Here is an 18,446-nt window from a genome sequence, read left to right as displayed (position 1 = left end):
GACCTTACGCACATAGGCTATGCCTCTACCAATTGAGCTAGCACCCAAGATATAACAAAGTTTTGGTATGTACACAAGCTCAAAAATACTATACAACAACACGTAATAATCAACATACTACTCGAATCGCCATCTATTAAATCCCCTAGCAACGCCACTTTTGGTGTTAAAGGACGACTTCTCTGCAAATATAAATGCTTGCAAACTTAGATGTTAGGTGGTATATTCTATTTATAAAGCCTCATTCACATCAAACCTTGTAGCCTTTTCCCGATTTAAATATTTCAAGTAGTAATCATAGCATCTCTCTAAGTATGTTCAAATTTGAAAATCAAATCGTTGAAATAAATGAAACCCAATAGATTAATCTGAACATAGCTAACTTATGTTTAGTTCATACCAGACCAGCTGTAGATATGAGCTTTTTGTGTGCCTCCACACTTGATGGTCTAGATGAAAACAACCGCAACAACACTAGCCGTTGATTAAAAGAGTTGCTATTGCACTAAGAGGCTCTCAACAATAGCCCATTTCCGGAAGAGGAGAGAAAGGGGCCCCTCGATCACTGTGTAACATCTTGGTTGCACGAACTGGTGTTGGCCTTTCCATCTTAAGCCAGCCATAGTATTGCAATGGGTTAACTTCAATTTACACAATTTTATTCATGCCACAAGGGAACCGAAGGGAGACTAAAAGGCGTATCAAGAAACCAAAACACAGTACATACATGCAATATTGTCCTCTTATGTTGTTTTAAATGCTTTTTTGTACATATTTTTGTCCGATTTCCAAACACTGTATGATGATTCAACATCATGCAATGTGCAAACATCACATTATGTAGGCTAAGTGAATTTATGTAATTATGAAACCAGTCATAAGCAATGCTTTCACGTTACACAATGCCTTGGATACACCCAATTAGGATATGGGTGTGATGACAGATGAATGAATATAATTTATGAGCGGTAAAACTTGGCTCTCTGAGGCTCTAAACTTTGTAAACGGGTGGTACACTAACATTCTAGAGGGCCTGCCAAGGTGAAGGGCCTATGCGGAAGCCCTCCTTAGTGTTTGCACCTTATCATTATGCACAACAAGCTAGTCAATGTACATAAACAATGCTACCCACAATAGGATTCACAACTCGATCTTTGTTACAATTTTAAGAGCACATCGGAAAAAGTTTTTGAGGCCTTGGTATATTGATGAATTCAACAGTCAAGACTGAAAATTCCGTCCCTGAAACACCGTTGTGAGGTACCCACCACAATGCTGGTGATTTATAAATGTTACCAAAAAGCGTACATCCATCAATATACTTACTCTTACTTTCCCACACTATCCTCCACTTACTCTCATAAATTCCTACCTGCAATCTTTGATTGTCCCAAATTTTGGCATTAAGCATAATACCTACCAGTATAGCATATGAGCAATCACATGAATATTTTCATCTTCAACTTTCAAACATATATTTATGACCCAGTATTGGGTATATGTGAAGAAATCTACATATTCATTAAGGGCCAATGCCAGATACTGATGTGAGTATAATAGCAACACTACTTCAGTCAGGTTACATGAAAATTTAAAAGACCTATCAAATGACATCACTCTCCAGAATTGAAGCATTATTATTTGATCTTGAAAATCCTAGTCTCACATTAGACGGGGGAAAAAGGACCATAAACTTCAGCAATCGTGTACAGGATACTCAGGTTTCATGAATTTGAAATAAAAGGCACCTTGCAATCTGGCATAATTAATGAACTCACAAAGAAAACAACAATAACAAATTGATCACCACAAAGGAGCCCAAAAGGGAAAGGCAGAACTCCTTCCCTGCCCATAGTACTTTGTCGCATAAGTGAACAAGATTGCCTAAACAAAAAAGAAATATCAAGCACTAAACCTCACATAAACCCCCTTGTACCTTTGTTGGTCGCAGTAGCTTGTCAAGTCCGCAATCCATTGTACAAAGCCCCTTAAAGTTAATGAGAGTGCAAATCAGCTCTTTGAAAAACAACTCAGGCATGAGCTAGCATTGACATCACTAATCTGTTTTGGGATCATGTCTTTCGCACTCCGCAAACTATTTGTAATGATTCATTAGAGGCTTTGTTACTGACATGTCGCAGCGGGTTGTTCTGTACTAGTCAAAGCAGGTTGCTCTGTTGTCGCAACGGTTTGCTCTGTAGTACAAGCTACAGCTGACTCCTGTGACTTTTTCAGTCTAGCTGCATGCTTTTTGCCTCCAAAATGGAACTCTAGAACTGTCTGGCTATTACATTCCACGTTACAAAGCTCGCACCGCACCATTTCCACCACTTTTTTCTTTGTGGCTGTGGGCTCTCCTTCAGCATTAGGTTTGACATCGGTAGGTTGAGCATCCTTTCGAGCCTCTTCGACTTTTGGTTTCTTCTTTGACTTCCCGGCTCGAGCTGGTTTGCCCATCATTGAAACTTGCACCCAGACTTGCTCTAGCATGTTTGAGACCCCCCCATCTTCCTCCGCGATTTTTGAAGCCACCTCTGCTCGTAATTTCTGGCGCTCCACCTGTTTCCTGTGCCCCTTTCCTTCCAAGTGCTGCCTCAGAGCAACCTCAGTAACACAGTTGCGTTGGCAAACGAAACACCATCCGGGTCCCTTTTCTGGCGCCAGGCCCTTAGCAGCACCAGTTTCCTTCATCACAATAGTTTTGACCACTGGAATTTTTGTCTCGGCGGCAGCTTTGGCAGACTTCCTTTTGGGCACAAGTTTCTGTCACAATGAAAGCAAGAGATCTCAAACCCTAGGCAAGTATGTGTGGACCTTTAGAGGAGCAAAATTGCAAAACCTAATCTCAATTGATGATGCACATCTTTGAAACAGAGACCTGAATGACAACACCCCTGTCTATTGAGCAACCCCAGCTACGCTTCCCACTTGCCATATGTTTACATAGCTACTTACTTGCACATTTTACTCGCACAAGTGGTTTGCATTTGCACCCTAACATTCCTGGTAAAGAAAATGCTCTTAGTTGCAGGCTAACTTGAAAAGTAATGTCTTTTCCTGGCTTTATTCAGTACTCTACAGCTGGGCCATTCAAAAACCGCACAACCTTTTCAGAAAACAAGGACTGCAAAAGGAGAGCAATTTGCGCCACAGGCCTCTCATCTAACGAGCAGCTAAACATGTATACCAGAGTTTTGTGTTCTCAAGAAACTTTCAAGAAGAGGAAAATGGGAGGCTAAACAAGTTTACAATAAAAGAATCATGGAAAAGAACAACCATTTTAGAAGAATAAACCATCCTCCTTTTGACCAAAACAGCAAGCAACACCACAAGGAAAGGGCTCGAACAAACAGAAAAATAAGGACAAACAAGCAACAAGATGATCACACCAGAGAAACGACTGCAATTAAACCCTGTAATTGTGTCAGAACAAAACAAGAGGAATAAGAGAATAGCGCACATCAGAGGACCCAAATAGCCTCAGCAGCAGGCACCCCTCCCTTCCAACCCCCGGGGAGCTTTGAAGTAATCTTTCAGACTGCTTTTGATACCAAGAGTCCTCTCTCCTTGTATGCATTTGATTTCATGCAAGCAATGGAGCAGCTGAACTGACAAGGTGGTTAAGTAGGTTCAATGTGTGTCAGGTATGGCCGGGCTAATTTTTGAAAACAAATACATTTAGTACGTTTGCGGTCGTAATAGTACCCATTCCAAACATTTAGAATGACCAATACGTTTGTATGTTTGAAGCACACCAAAACTGCAACTTGACCCCATGAGTCCAATACAAGGTTGCATTTGGGACGTGTTGGAAATACTAAAAAGAGTTATTTTCACAAAGACCCTCTCAAGGGCCTACCACACCGTTACAAATGTGTTACTTGCTTTCGATTGCGTAAATGGAATGTATACAATTGCAATACCTCAATGTAAGACTCTATCAACTCCATGGATGATGTAGCCACAATAACTCTTGTGAATGATGTTCTAGGCTTGGACACCCAAATGAACCGGCCCCAAAGTCTGGCGAACCTTTCAGAACTTCTTTCCTTATTGATAATCATAGAGTACAACTACCAAGGGGAGAGATTTGCAACATGCACAATCTCCGGACTCACCCCCTTGGCACACTCATATAGGTTATAGAGGGGCCGTAAACAGGGCGCCCCCAAAAGCAAGAGCCTCCAAAAACAGTCCCCCAAAATCTGGCCGAAAAGCTGTCATACAGCTGCCATGTCAGCAGCCCGTACATCACGGCACAATTTGCAAAAGTGCATGCCATGTGTCACTTTCGCTAAAAATCGCCACATCATCACTTCGGCCCCCTTGGGTTTAATCTCGTCTTGCCTTCAAGTGCCACGTCATCACAATATGTTACATCCCCCCCCCCCGAAAGAAGAGTAATTGTCCTCGATTAGCATGCAAAAAACTAGCTCAGTAGACACCGACTCTATGCACGCGCACACACACGCCAACCACTTGCACAAAAGACACTACTCACTGAACATACATCATATTATCCCAGAAGATCCCAAATACAAAGCATAATCAATGTAACTTATTTAGCAATCAAATCCAAACTGTGCAGATCTTTCCACAGATGTCTTGATCTATTAAATGTCATTACTATATAATCACATCACCTATCAGGTGAACAGATAAAATGATGCAGTCATTTCATCTTTCTGACACGTGCTCAGATATACACACATGAGAGAGCACATGTTCTTTTTAGGAATTCTCATTTTCAATGTACATTTTTCATAAATTTATTACGCAGAATACTTTCACTTTGTTAGTACCCCTAATATCTCATGGAGAAATTAGTGATTTCATTTTTCCTAGGTAATATGTGACAAAGGAGTGGAGTGGGGCTCCCCTCTTGTGTAGCATGCACCACACCATATTCAACCCATTGATTCGAAGTGCACTTCCGGAATAGTCACAGCTAAACCAAAAGCCTCAAGGTGCAACTCTAGTAACTGAGGAGTATCTGATAATCCTCCTCCGCCATCCACTTTGCATCAAGAGCCCGATGGTTCTTGAACTTGACCAAATACCGGAGGAACAGATTACCCTTCACTTTCCTTTCCTTGCGCGTCGAGACCTATTTTGGAATAAGAATCTCTTCCGTCTCTTCCACTTTTGGTTGCTGCTCTGGTTCTCTGTTCCCAGCACCTCACCTTCAAAAGGTCTCAAGAGACTCACATAAAAAGCATTGTGTATCTGGCAACTTCACTCGAAAGGATACATCGTTGACCTTTTCTTGAACCTGGAAGGGCCCGTAGTATTGCATATTGAGCTTGGGAAAAGCCTCTCTTGAGTCTTTACCCTTCCTCTTTGATAGGCGTGCTTTCTCAAACCGAAGTAGCACCCAATCATTCTCCTTCAATTGCAAGTCACGTCAATGCTTGTCTGCTACCAACTAACGTCGTGTCTGCTGCCTTTTCAAGCCGTGCTTGAGACTTCTACAAAGCCTCCTTCACCTTAGCAAAGGCAATCTCTAGATCCTCTGAGTACTAATCTGCTTCAAAAATCTTGTCCTTGTGGCACAGAATCTGTGGAGCCTTTCTGATACCCTCAACGATCTCTAATGGCGCCTTCCCCATAGATGTGTCAACAGTATTGTTGTAAGCAAACTCCACCAATGGTGAATATTTCTCCCATTGAGTCTTATTGTCAGAAATATGAGACTCCAACAAATCCAAAACCGTTGAATTGGCTGTATTAGACTTTCCATCTGTCTGTGGATGAAACGACGAACAAAATTTAAATTGTGTAGCTATATTCTTCCACACTGCTCTCCAAAACAAGCTCTTGAATCTAGGGTGTCTATCTGACACTATAGATTGAGGCATGCCATGTAATCTGAAAATTTGTGAGACAAACACTTTCGTCGATTGGTCGGGCTTCACTATCTTCTTTATTGATACGAAACCTGCTTGCTAAACCTATTCCCCTTTGTGGACTGATCATGTCCTCAAAGGGCATGGCACTTCCCTATACTCTAGTATGTTACAGATACAGATTTTGCAGACATCTTTAACACGGTACACTGTGGGGTGACAGTTGTAGGGTATTCTCTCAAGGAAGATTATTTGATGCGAAAATTGATGTGTGACGTGTCGACTAAGGCAAAAGGTGTCGACGGAGTGCCACAATCCACCTTTTGTTGGACACAGAGACATCAAGGCGACCTTGAAGGGGGTGGACAAGTATTGCTACTAGCCTCAGCTCAAGAAGGACACGGACGAGTTTGTGCGCACTCGTGTAGTGTGCTAGAAAGGAAAAATTGACAGACACAAATTGATAGGATTCCTACAGCCTTTACCTATTCTAGATAACCTTTGGGAAAGTAAAGCAATGATCTTAGCTTTGATCTAAGGAGGACTCAAAGTGAGCATGATGCTATTTGGACCATAATCCTATGTTGACACATAAGCCAAGTTGATCTCTCTTGCTTAGAGCCTCTCCCTGACATAATGGTAATGCACCTCAATGTGCTTTGTGCAAGCATGAAAAACTAGGTTCCTCGCAACTGCCAACACGCTCTAACTGTCAATGTAGATAGTGTTGGTAGTGTCCTGTCCAACACCCAAATCAACCATAAGGTGTCTGAGCCATACACACTCAACCGTAGTTGTGAAGACTGCCCTGTACTCAGCCTCACAACTAGAAGGGGCCACGCAAGGCTGCTTCTTGCTCAACCATGATATGCATGAACTGCCGAGCATGAAACAAAAACCACTCGTGGACACTTGCGTGTCAAAACAACTAGCCCACCAATCTGAGTCCGAAAAAGCATGTAAATCTGGCGGCAATGATCCCCCCTTGGGATTGTTACCATATACATGTGGTAGTGATGTGTGTGAACACGCTAGGGCCGTCGAGGCAATTTTTTCCCTCTTTAGGAGGTTTTTTCCCCCGAGCATTGTATATACGCCCATCACTCTAGGGCTATCCATCTTTCCATTGCACACTAAGTAACACACTCTCTATTGTGTGCCTTGAGCTTCCTTCGTCTTCTCCAAGCTGTGTGCGTTTCTCTGCAACCCTAATTCCAACAATTGGTATCAGAGCAGGTTACGTCCTCCCGGGCTTAGTCGCCTGCTGCTCCAGCACACGCCTGCTCACTTTGTCCGACTACAGTGAGGTTTGGCGAGTGTTCGCAGGTCGACAAATATTTCGGGCAAGCTCGTAGAGCTTAGTCTGCTCAGATTTCTGATTCGGGTTCATTTCGGCCTCCGTTTCCACTACAGGCAAGTTTGCACAGGCAATTTCGTCATTTTAAGCAGAATTTCTATCAGTGCCGATTTCTGCATAACAAGTGCTTTACAGTCTTCTCCTATTTGTGCTATATAGCACGTGTTGTTCTCGCTCCATTTCTCCTATTTTCGGGCAGTTTTCACATCAGGTGCAACATTTACCATGGCTGACAACAACAAAGATGTCTTCAAGATGTTTGCTGTTGAGGACAGGTTGGATGGAGACAATTACCCTAAGTGGGCTTATATGATGCAACACGTTCTTGTGTCAAAGGGCGTCTGGAATATTGTGCAGGGCATTGATGTACGTCCTAGTTCTGAGGATGTAGGCGATGTTGAGGATGTTGCACGTCTTGCTGCAAGGATTGCTGCTATTAGAGTTGTTTTGCCTACGGCAGAACAAGCTCGTTGGGATGTAAAGGATGCGCAGGCTCATGCATTGATTGCGTTGTATGTGAGGCGCACCATTGTTCCTCACGTCCGTTCAACAAAATCTACAAAACAGACTTGGGATATTCTAGCAGGTCTTTATGCAAGCCGCAATGAGGCTAAAATTGCTTTGCTGCGTAAAGAGCTGGAGTCGAAGATTTTTTTTTTTCCGAGAAAAAGATCCTTCTATTAGTTAATGAAAACTGCCCATAGGGCTACATCCACCTCTGCAGGAGAGGGCTACAACAAGCATGATGGGGAGACTCTCCCAATGAAAAAACAGCATATATACAATGAGGCTAAATCAAGAGATGGGAGGAGGGAAGATCCACACAGGTGGACAGTAGTGCCATCTGAGCATCCCTTGGACAATGGTGTAGAAAGGCCCAAGGCGCCAAAGTCGAAGGAAAGCCTCGCGACGCTCCCGCATGCGGTCGGCGCTGCCCTGTAGTCCCTCAAGCTGTCCTCTGAGAGTATGGATCAGCTCTAGCCAAAAGTCACGAACAGTCTCTGCTGGTGGCACAGGGCGAGCCTCAAAGATGCGAAAACAGCGGGCCCGCCAGATGAACCAGAGAGTTGGGCCGCTGATGAGCTCCCAACACTCCTCTCTCTCACTGCACCACTTCTGTGGAGTAAGATCTATAGCAGGCTGGAGTGTAGGTCGCTCCCCCTGCATCACTATCATCCTGCTGGTGGAAGATAGCTCAAACTGAAGTGCCGGGCCCGTGAGGGTGGACCAAGCCGCTGCCCCCCAAGTGTACTGTCAAGCCGTGGAGAGGACAGGCATCAGCTGAAGAACTCGTAGCCACTCTTGCTGGTTCGAGGGACAGTCCCAAAGACAGTGACGCTGACTCTCCACCAACTGGTCACAGGCTACACATGCGGCCGAGAGACCACTATGCACAAGCCAACTCCCTACTGCTGTGGCTCTGTGTGCAACCTTGTTGTCCAACTGGTCACAGGCTACACATGCGGCCGAGAGACCACTATGCACAAGCCAACTCCCTACTGCTGTGGCTCTGTGTGCAACCAGCCACTGGAACAAAGTGACGCGCCTCGGCTGTCTGGAATCCCACAACCTTTGCCAGAAAGCTGCCAAGAACTCGACTGCGAGGCCCTCCTCCTGCCAATGACGTGCTGCAGCGGGGCAGACCTCTCTCTGTGCTGCAAGTATATGACCTCCAAGCCGAACAGTGTACTGAAAGAAGGGGACTCCTGGGCAGTCTGCAGAAAAGAAGGGGTCCCTCCATAGCCACTCACTAGGATCCCACTGTACTCGTGCCAGTGGACAACACTCCCAAGCCCATAGCCTCCAGTGTCCAGTCTCAAGAGCTGCTGGGTCAGGGTCTATGACGCAAGTCCTCCCACAGATGCCCACAACTCGGATCCTCTGGAAACAGCACTCTGCTACCTGCAGGGCCTCTACTGTAACTCGTAATCGTCCCCCGCCCTGAAGCTCGAAGAATAGGGCTGGAACAGTCTCTGAGCAGGCCCTGACTGAAATGAGAACCTCCAGTCGTGTGAAGGCTCCCATCCACCGGGGTGCTACTGGCTCGAGAGGCGTGAGCCACTAAGCTTGAACTGACTCTGAGATGTCCTGACACATGCTCTGCACCCCTCTCATGCCATGTAGCTGGACAACCTCCACCTCCTCTGACAAACCTGTGAACTCTAGCCAGTCACCTAGAGAGCGCGCTGGACCTGCTGCCATGGGACCCCAATCTGGCACAGGAGCACTGCCAACCGAGAAAGCCTCTGTCTTTCTCCAGTTGATCAGTGCGCCCGATGCAAAGCAGAAGGTCTCCAAAGCCTGCTCACATCTGTGTAGATTGGCCTCCTGGCCCTCTAAGTACAAGGCTGAGTCGTCGGCAAACTCAGCGTCCAGAAGCTCATCTCCCCGTATAGGGAGTGCTAACCCCCTCAGACCAACCTGCTGTGACACCAAAAATCTGCTCATCGCCTCCGCATAGAACAGAAAGAGAAAGGGGGCAAGAGGACAACCCTGTCTGACCAATCGTGTGAGCATGAAGCGCTCACCTCTACCTCCTGCCAAAAGCACCTGACTGTGAGCCTGTCTGTACAAAGCTGACACCCCTCTGATCCAAGCATCTGAGAAGCCCATCCTACGTAGCGTGCCCTCTAGAAAGTCCCAGTCAACTCTGTCATATGCCTTCTCAAAATCGAGAAGAAGAATCACAAGGTCCTCCCCACGGAGTCGTGCCAAGGCAGAAGCCTCCCAGAAAGTGAAGATGTTGTCAAGGATACTGCGTTCCTTTACAAAACCTGTCTGAGTCCCATGTATAAGGCTCTCCAAAAGTGGCTGAATCCTCAAACTCACAGCCTTGGCAAGAATTTTGTAGGCTGAGTTGAGGATGGTGATGGGGCGCCACTGTCGAATCTCATCCAAGGAGCCACCCTCCTTTGGAATGAGGTAAATCAGGCCCTCACTCACAGCCTTGGCAAGAATTTTGTAGGCTGAGTTGAGGATGGTGATGGGGCGCCACTGTCGAATCTCATCCAAGGAGCCACCCTCCTTTGGAATGAGGTAAATCAGGCCCTCACTCATGCTATCCGGCATCACTCCTGTGTGCAGAATGTACTGAAAGGCACTACAAAGATATGGGCCAAGCAAGTCCCAGTACTCCAAGAAGAAGCTGGGAGTCAACCCATCCTCACCTGGACAGCTACCACGAGGGAGGGCCCTAAGAGCCGTGTGCAGCTCCTCAAGCTGAAGAGGCATCTCTAGCCTCTGGCACATCTCCTCAGTCACAAGACAAGGCATCTGTGCCCAAACCTGCTCCCTGCATGCATCCTCTCTCTCTGACTGGGGCTCAGCCGACAGTAACTCACGTTAAAAGTCAGTAGCAACTGCACACATATCCTCGGGCTCACAAACAACTGACCCATCGGGTCTCCTCAACTGATTGACCTTGGCATGCCAGTGCCGAGGTCCCACTGTCTCAAAAAAAGCACCTGTCACTCTGTCACCCACCTCAGTCCATTGAGATGCCTGTCGGTGAAAGGCAAACTCATGGCGCCTCTCCTCTGTGCAAGCAAGCTCCTGTCGAGCCTACTGTAACTGCTCCTCCAACCATGGACTGTCTGGATGCTGCTCCTGCATCCTCTGTAGTGAAGCAATGCCTCTTCTGAGACGCTGCTCCTCCTCTCTCGCTGCAGCCCGTCGAGCCAGAGACTCCTAGAGAAAAAAGTGGCTAAGCTAAGCTAGGCCTAAGGCCACTCTGTCTGCAGGTAGAGCCTGGCTGTCCATGCTCTCTGTCCAGAGAGCCTCTACCCGCTCTCTGAGTGCTGAGTCCAACAAGACCCGCTCTGGGAATCGGGATGCGAAGCATCGTGCTCCCACTCCTCTGCTTGTCTGCCACTATGAGGATCACTGGTGCATGGTCCGAGAAGGATGTCCCTGCCAGGATGCCCACTGATCCCCCCAAGTCACTGAAGTGGTCACTAGTGTAGAAGCGATCTATCCGCGATAGATTCACTCCTCCCACTCTGCGGTCTGATCTAGAGAAGGCAAGACTCTCTAGAGGCCTCACAAAGCCAGAATGCTGCCATGTATCCAAGACCCTCAAAGTCATACACAACCTCTCCCAAGATGCTAACTTGACTCAATACACAGTAGCATGGCTGCCTCCGATCCTGTCAGAAGGGTCCTCCAACATGTTGAAGTCCCCTCCTACACACCAATGGTCAACCTGTGGCAAAGACTCAACAATATGTGACCAAAACTCTGCACGATCACTCGCCATATTGGACGCATAGATGTTCAGGAAGCCCACAAGGCCACCCTAAACCTGCATAGTAATCCACTGAGCCCTGCCTGGCACAATAATCCCTCTGCCCACAATGGCCTGCTGCAATGAGTCCGCAATAGTCATACATACCCCACCCTCGAAGCCTCCAGGTCCAAAAGCAGCTGACCAAAAAGTATCATAACGTCCACGCAAGAGCTAACCACAACGTCTAATGCGGCTCTCAGACAGATGGTGCTCCTGAAGCATAAGGAGATCAATCTCTCCTCCCACAAGGCAGCGCTGAACCTCCTGACGCAATCGGCCCCGCTGTCGTTGAAACTGGGGCCCACCTAGTCCCTGCACGTTCCACGAGACGATCCTCATGGGGAGCGAGAGAGAACAGATGCTGCCGCAGCAGCAAGACGGGCTATCTTCGAGGCTGGCTTGGATGGGGAGTAATCCGCATCCGAGCGTCCTCTAGATAGGCGAGACTGCAGTGAGTGCCTGGCCCAAGCCCAAGCAGAGCGAGCCGTGCGTAAAGCAACCTCCTCTGTCCAAGAGTCCTCATGAATGTATACATAGCAAGGCAAACACTGCGTATCAGTAAAAAAGTACACCACAATGTGCCTACATCCTGCTGAGTCTGGGGGTGTCACCGCAAACTTGGCCAGTGGCCACAAAGTCTGCAGCAAATCTGTAACTCCAAGTTCTCCCATGTGGTGAGAGAACTCGAGAACCTGTGTATGCAACCATCCCACCACTGAGTCGAGGGACCACTCTGTCTCGGTTCTACCACAGAGGGGGAAGGAGAAACCAACTGCTGAGTCCAAGGCCTCTGTCCCCCTAGCAGCGAGGAACAAAGCGTGGACCTTGAAGCAGGCTGCCTCGTGGTCTGCTGCGGAATCGCCGAGAAAGCGAGTGAACCCGTAATCGAAGAAATCCCAGCAGCGTCAGAGGTCAATGCTCATCAGACCACGAGGGATAGCTGCAAGGGAAGATGTCTGAATCTGCAGAGGGGGCCGCAAGAAGGGCTGACCCTCTCTCGCTAGGCGACTCGTGGCAAAGGCGCTGCCAAGAGATCTCCTAGCCACCAGCGAGGGTGTCACCAGCGTGTGACTTATCTACCCTTTTTGTTGATTTCTTTCTTATTATCTATTTACTTTCACTTTTTGGAAACACCCCTCGGGAAATCTAACTGCCCTGCATTGCATAGCTAGTGTGGAACTGTCCAGAGGGAGTCCAGGCCTGAGGGCAAGAGAGCACTAAGGTTGGACAAGGACTATGGTTAGCCAAGTGGGGTCATTGACTAGCCAAAGTGGAATCCTTTGCTACAGAGGCTACATTTCAGTTCTGGATGTGGCCGCAGTGTACAAAGAGGGTCGGATGACCTAGAAAGATATAACGGCAGCATCTCCTAAATTTTAGGGAACTGCTATTTTGGGACCTGAAAATGTATTGACGTCATTACCTCCGGAATGACAAGGGGAACATTTTCTTACTCTGCCGTGAAGTCAACTGGGCAACCGGTTGGGATATTTTTAGACGGCAACCCCGAAACGGGAAAATGCTTGTAAATGTGCCAAGTGGCACCTTCTGGTGCACTTGCCTCATGCAACAAGAAGTGGCGCTGAATTTAGGAGGGGGAGAGCCTCATTTTCAGTTTTTGTCACAGGTTAAGAGCTATGGAGTGCTTGCTTTCCCTCTTATGCACAGTGCGGTGCCAGGAGTGATGCCCTGCATGCTACGCACTGCCCTCTCTCTCCCCTTTGGCAGTATGTTATGCCCCTCTGGTGGGCTCTTCATTTGACCAATGTACAGTTGTGTGGGTTCATGCGCGATTGCCGAGGCAAGAGCCTCTTGCACAGGTACTGGATTAGCTAGCGGCTAATTCCCCCGCAGGAAAAGGTGAATTCGGAGAGGTTTCACGCCAGAAATCTCGTCCGATTCAAAGGGCAAGTAGCCCTACAGGTGCGGGAGCTCGAGGACTTGCTACGGATGCGACCGGCAAGCGAAACGGAGCCCAAAACAGTAAATTACAGCCTGCTGTGTATTTTTGCAGGTTTAGGGTTTTGGCCCTAAACGGACCCTAATACCCCCAGGAGGTTCGGGGACGCAAGGGGACCGCTGTACAGGTGATCTTGCGCATTTTTGGGGCTGAAAACAGAGAGTTCAGCGTGCTGCAGATTCTCGCCAGGTTTTGCAAAGTGCCCGTATGCGTCGGGAAAGTCATTTAATGCGTGGGAATACTGACCGTGAAGGGTTCTAGTACAGTTATGCTGCCGAAATCAGGCTAGAACAATCAAAATTCAGCCAAGGTTGTGCGGGGCAGCTTGGAAAGAACCACAACGTTTATTCCCTCTTTTAAACAATAAAGAAATACAGAAAGGGGCGCCTAAGTTAGGGGCCAATCTGGTGTCGGTCTTCTCATACAGGTGCATTCTAGCATCTGTATCCCATTCCCCTCTCTTGTGTCACTATAGCGCAGGTATAATAGACGACTAATAATGGGTGAAAGCTAAATCAAGGTTTGAAGTAAAGTTTACCGCCCTTTTTGGATTGAACAGGCCGGTTTCATGGTTCCATCGACGGGATTAAATCACTTTTTCCCATAGAAGTGAGCCTTGGTCAGTTTTGGGCTTGAAGACACAGGGGATCATAAACCAGACACAGGGAATTGCAATTATGGCTGACAGACCAGATGATGTGACTGAAGAGGTTTCCTCTTCACAGGGTCAACAGACACATGAAGTGGGTGAGTCCTCAAGACCACCACAGACAGATGACGATATATTCAGGACCCAGTTGGCTACTGCTGTGGCTATGTTCACACAAGTAATGCAGAACCCGAGGTTTTTAGCCTTTCTGCAACCTCCTGTTCCGTCTCAGCAAGTTGGGTCACTGGATCATATTCAAAAGCCTGTTAAGACTCGAGTACAGGTGATTCATACCGCACAGTCAATGGAAACACCTATACACTTGACGGAGAACATGCAGTCTCCACAACCTATGCCTAAGGTGCAAGAACAGATGGCTGAGATGCTAGTCTTTCAAGCTGTACCAGTTCAGCCCGCCACCTTTCAACAGCCTATAGCTGGTTCTAATGGGCAGGAAAGCAACCTACAGGCTATGCAACAGGTCTTCCCACCACCTTCAGTACACCCTGGCTATTTTGGAGGTGGATCCGTATTCCAGAGCATGGCTGGTCATGCACCTGGAAATCAGTTTTACACGCCAGGAACAGTGTTTGGGGGTGCTCAAACGATGATGCCTAACCCCATGTACAGTGTCATGGGTATGCAACCAGGGTTTCAGAGCACTAAGGGCCAATTTGGGATGCCACTGACAAATTTTGGTATGGCTGGAATTACAAATCAGCAGCCAATATGGCATTTCCAGGTCACGTTAATAGCGGCCAAGGAACACAGATGAACCCTAATAGTGTTCCCATGTTTCAGTCACTTCCATATGACAATTTAACGCCGCTGGAGAGGCCAACTCCGTACAAAGAAGGTGGCAAAGGTGTAACTTTCACGACCTTTACAGGGTTTGATGACAGAAAGAAGGCTCTCTCATTCCTCCAGCAGTTTGACAAGGCCTATGCAGGGGGAAACTTTACAGAGGCTTCAAAGGTCCGCAAGGCAGCCACTTTCTTGACAGGGAATGCGGGACAATGGTGGACAACTTTATTGCTTCAAGGGCAAGCTCCATCCACATGGATTTACTTCAAGGAGATTTTTGCAGCAGCATGGTTATCTGATGACTTTGAAGCAGATGTCATGACAAAATGGCACCAGCTTAATGCTGCCACTTGCAGAAATCTGGATGATTACAATCGGAAGTTTTGGAAAGCTCTACTTCCAGTAACTTCCTATAGGTTTGTGCCATTGACAGAATAGATTGAAAAATACTGTTGTGGCCTACCTAAAGGATTGAGAAAGTACTGTACGAAGACAAAAGTCACTACTTTGACGCAGCTCATCGAGGTAGCAAACACTGGCAATGGTTTGCTCAAGGGAGATGATTGTGAATTTAACACTGGCGTCAAGGTAGGATCAGGCAAGAAAAATTCAGCCAAGAAGCACGTTCCCAATGAGGCTCCTAAAGGGACTCAGGAGTCAGCCAACGCAGGGAAAGACAAAGCTACAGCTGAATCAGAAAAAGGACCAGCAACGAAATGGAAAAGACGTTTTCCTCGCAAGTCAGAAGAGCAAAAGAAGGTCTTGAGGACAGAAAACAAATGCTTTATATGTGAGCAGCCTGGCCACATTGCTTACAACTGTCCTACAAAGAAAAGGCTAGCTGATTCTGAAGACAAGGAGGACAGGAAAGGAAAGAAGCCCATGGCTGGTCTAGTGCCAGATATGGTGTGCGATAAGCCAAATTCAGATGCAAGTGACCTTTGCAGAGCATGGGGAAAGGTCAGGGATCAAACAGTGCTTATCTTCTTTGATCCAGGTGCCAAAGCCAACTTCATTTCCCCAGAATTGGCTTCAAAGTTGGGAATCATACCTGAAGAGATGGGGTATACAGCAGAGGTAGGTTTGGCATGTACTGGCTATACAGAGGCTGTGACACCCATCATTGGAAAGTTGCGTCTACATATCCAGTCCCATGTAGATGCTGAAGAATTTTACATCATGCCACTGGACGGATGTGATGTGTTGTTAGGTATTCCTTGGTTATTTCGTGTACAGGGAATCATGGATGCCTACAACAAAAAGATCACTGTACAGAGTAGGGGAAAGACTCACATTCTGGATGTAAAGCTTAAAGGGGAGTCTATTCCTACTGTATCAGCTTCTGCTATTACTTCTGTAATGAAAAAGCATCTTTCTGCGTACTTGGTTTTTGCACGTGAAGTGTCAGATTGTGATGAATCAAATTTATCTGTGCTAGATAAAGAAAGGTCAATGTTTTTACAACAGTATAGTGACTCTTTTTCCGATTCATTACCGTCTCAATTACCGCCAGAGAGACCCGAGGACCATGCGATAGATTTGGTGCCAGGCAGTAGCCCACCAAATAAGCCTCCGTACAGGGTTAGTGCGGCTCAGCAGAAAGAGATAATGGGCCAAGTACAGGAGCTCTTAGAAAAGAGACTGATTCAGCCCAGTTCATCTCCATTCTATTCTCCAATGTTGTTTGTGCAGAAAAAGGATGGCTTATGGCGTATGTGCATCGACTACCGTGCACTGAACAAGAATACCATCAAGAATAGGTTCCCTATACCTAGAATTGATGATATTATGGACAAATTAGAAGGAGCAGCTATGTTTAGCAGAATAGATCTAAAGAGTGGGTACCATCAGATTCGCATTAGATCAGAGGATGTGCACAAGACTGCTTTTAGAACGACGTTTGGCCTTTACGAATTTTTAGTGATGCCCTTTGGTCTCACAAATGCTCCTGCTACGTTCAATAGGATGATGGACAGAATTTTCCGTCCACACCAACAGTTTGTTGGTACATTCTTTGATGACATGATAGTCTACTCAAAGAATGAAGAGGAGCATAGGCATCACTTGGCCATTGTGTTCAAAGAGCTACGCAGTCATAGGTTGCTCATCAATGCAAAGAAAAGTGAGTTTTTTCTGGAAGAGATTCACTTTCTGGGACACATTGTCTCAAAGGATGGTGTCAGAATGGATCCTGGAAAAGTTGAAGCGATCAAGTCATGGCCAAATTTGAAGACGGTGCATGATGTCCGAAGCTTTTTGGGACTATGCTCCTATTACAGAAGGTTTATCCGAAATTTTGCTGAGATTACTTCACCTTTACATGCTCTTCAAAAGAAGGCAGTCACCATCAGATGGACACAGAAAGAGATTTCAGCTTTAAATCTCTTAAAGGAAAAGATGACTTCAGATCCAGTCATTGTGTTGCCAGATCTTAGGAAGACATTTGTGGTCCAGTGTGATGCCTGTGGTAGTAGCATTGGTGCAGTGCTAATGCAAGATGGCAGGGTAGTAGCCTATGAGAGCAGAATTTTGCAAGGGCCAGAGATGACCATGCAGGTCTATGAGAAAGAGTTACTGGCTGTGATTCATGCGCTCTTAAGTTGGAAACACTACCTGCTAGGTGCAGACTTTGTTGTCCAAACGGACCATCAGACCTTGCAGTACTTCTTGACACAGACAAAGTTATCTGAGAAGCATATGCGATGGGCAAATATCTTGTCCATGTTCCATTTTCAGATTGTGCATGTAGAAGGCAAGAAGAACGTTGTGGCTGATGCCTTATCAAGGAAGCCACAAATTTCAGCTGTGTCAAATCCTTATCATCATGCACTTGCTGATATGAGAGAACAATATGAAAATGATGAAGATTTTGCAAGGGTCTTCGAGCAGCTAATGCAAGGACGTCGTCATGAACACTATCTTCTAAAAGACGGATTCATGATGATGCATGGCAGATTGTGTGTCACAAAGCCATTGCGACGCAAAGTTATGGAAGAGAGTCATGTCCCACCGTATGCAGGGCATCGTGGTATCGATGCTACAGTTAAAGCGGTTGAGACATTCTTCTACTGGCCTACATTGAGAAGAGATGTGGATGCCTTTGTGCGAGAATGCCTAATATGCCAAAAAGTCAAGTTTGACAGGCAAAAGGCACCAGGGTTATTGCAACCACTACCTATTCCAGATAAACCATGGGAAAGTATTGCTATGGATTTTATCTTTGATCTTCCGAGAACGCAGACAGGAAATGATGGTATTTGGACCATTATTTGCAGATTCAGCAAACAGGCTCATTTTATTCCTGTCAGGAAGAAGATAAAGCCAGATCAGATGGCACGCTTGTTTATGAGCAATATTTTCAAGTATCATGGCATGCCACAGTCGATTGTTAGCGACCATGATCCACGCATGACAAGTTTGTTCTGGAGAGGCTTGTTTGAGAACATGGGCACAACGCTCAAATTCTCTTCGTCATTTCATCCTCAAACAGATGGGCAGTCAGAAGAAGCAAATTCTACTGTCCTAGATCTGCTGAAGTGCTATGT

General features: G+C 46.5%; 1 protein-coding gene across 1 annotated transcript in view; it reads right to left on the bottom strand.

Moving 5' to 3' along the window:
• Nucleotides 1-1,746: 1,746 nt before the first annotated feature.
• The window catches only part of LOC147448023 (uncharacterized), a 56,682-nt gene continuing 39,982 nt past the window's right edge, over nucleotides 1,747-18,446 (bottom strand). The window contains exon 2 of the mRNA XM_086523922.1: nucleotides 1,747-2,763. Within this exon, the coding sequence (XP_086380048.1) occupies nucleotides 2,125-2,763 (639 nt within the window). The 3' untranslated portion in view covers nucleotides 1,747-2,124. The remainder of the gene's footprint in view (nucleotides 2,764-18,446) is intronic.

The sequence above is a fragment of the Adiantum capillus-veneris genome, chromosome 11, assembly GCF_014529385.1.
Source record: "Adiantum capillus-veneris isolate H3 chromosome 11, ASM1452938v2, whole genome shotgun sequence".
In the NCBI taxonomy this organism is placed as follows: Eukaryota; Viridiplantae; Streptophyta; class Polypodiopsida; order Polypodiales; family Pteridaceae; genus Adiantum; species Adiantum capillus-veneris.
Note: the sequence above shows the minus strand (reverse complement) of the source record. Positions and strands in the feature narration are given on the sequence as shown.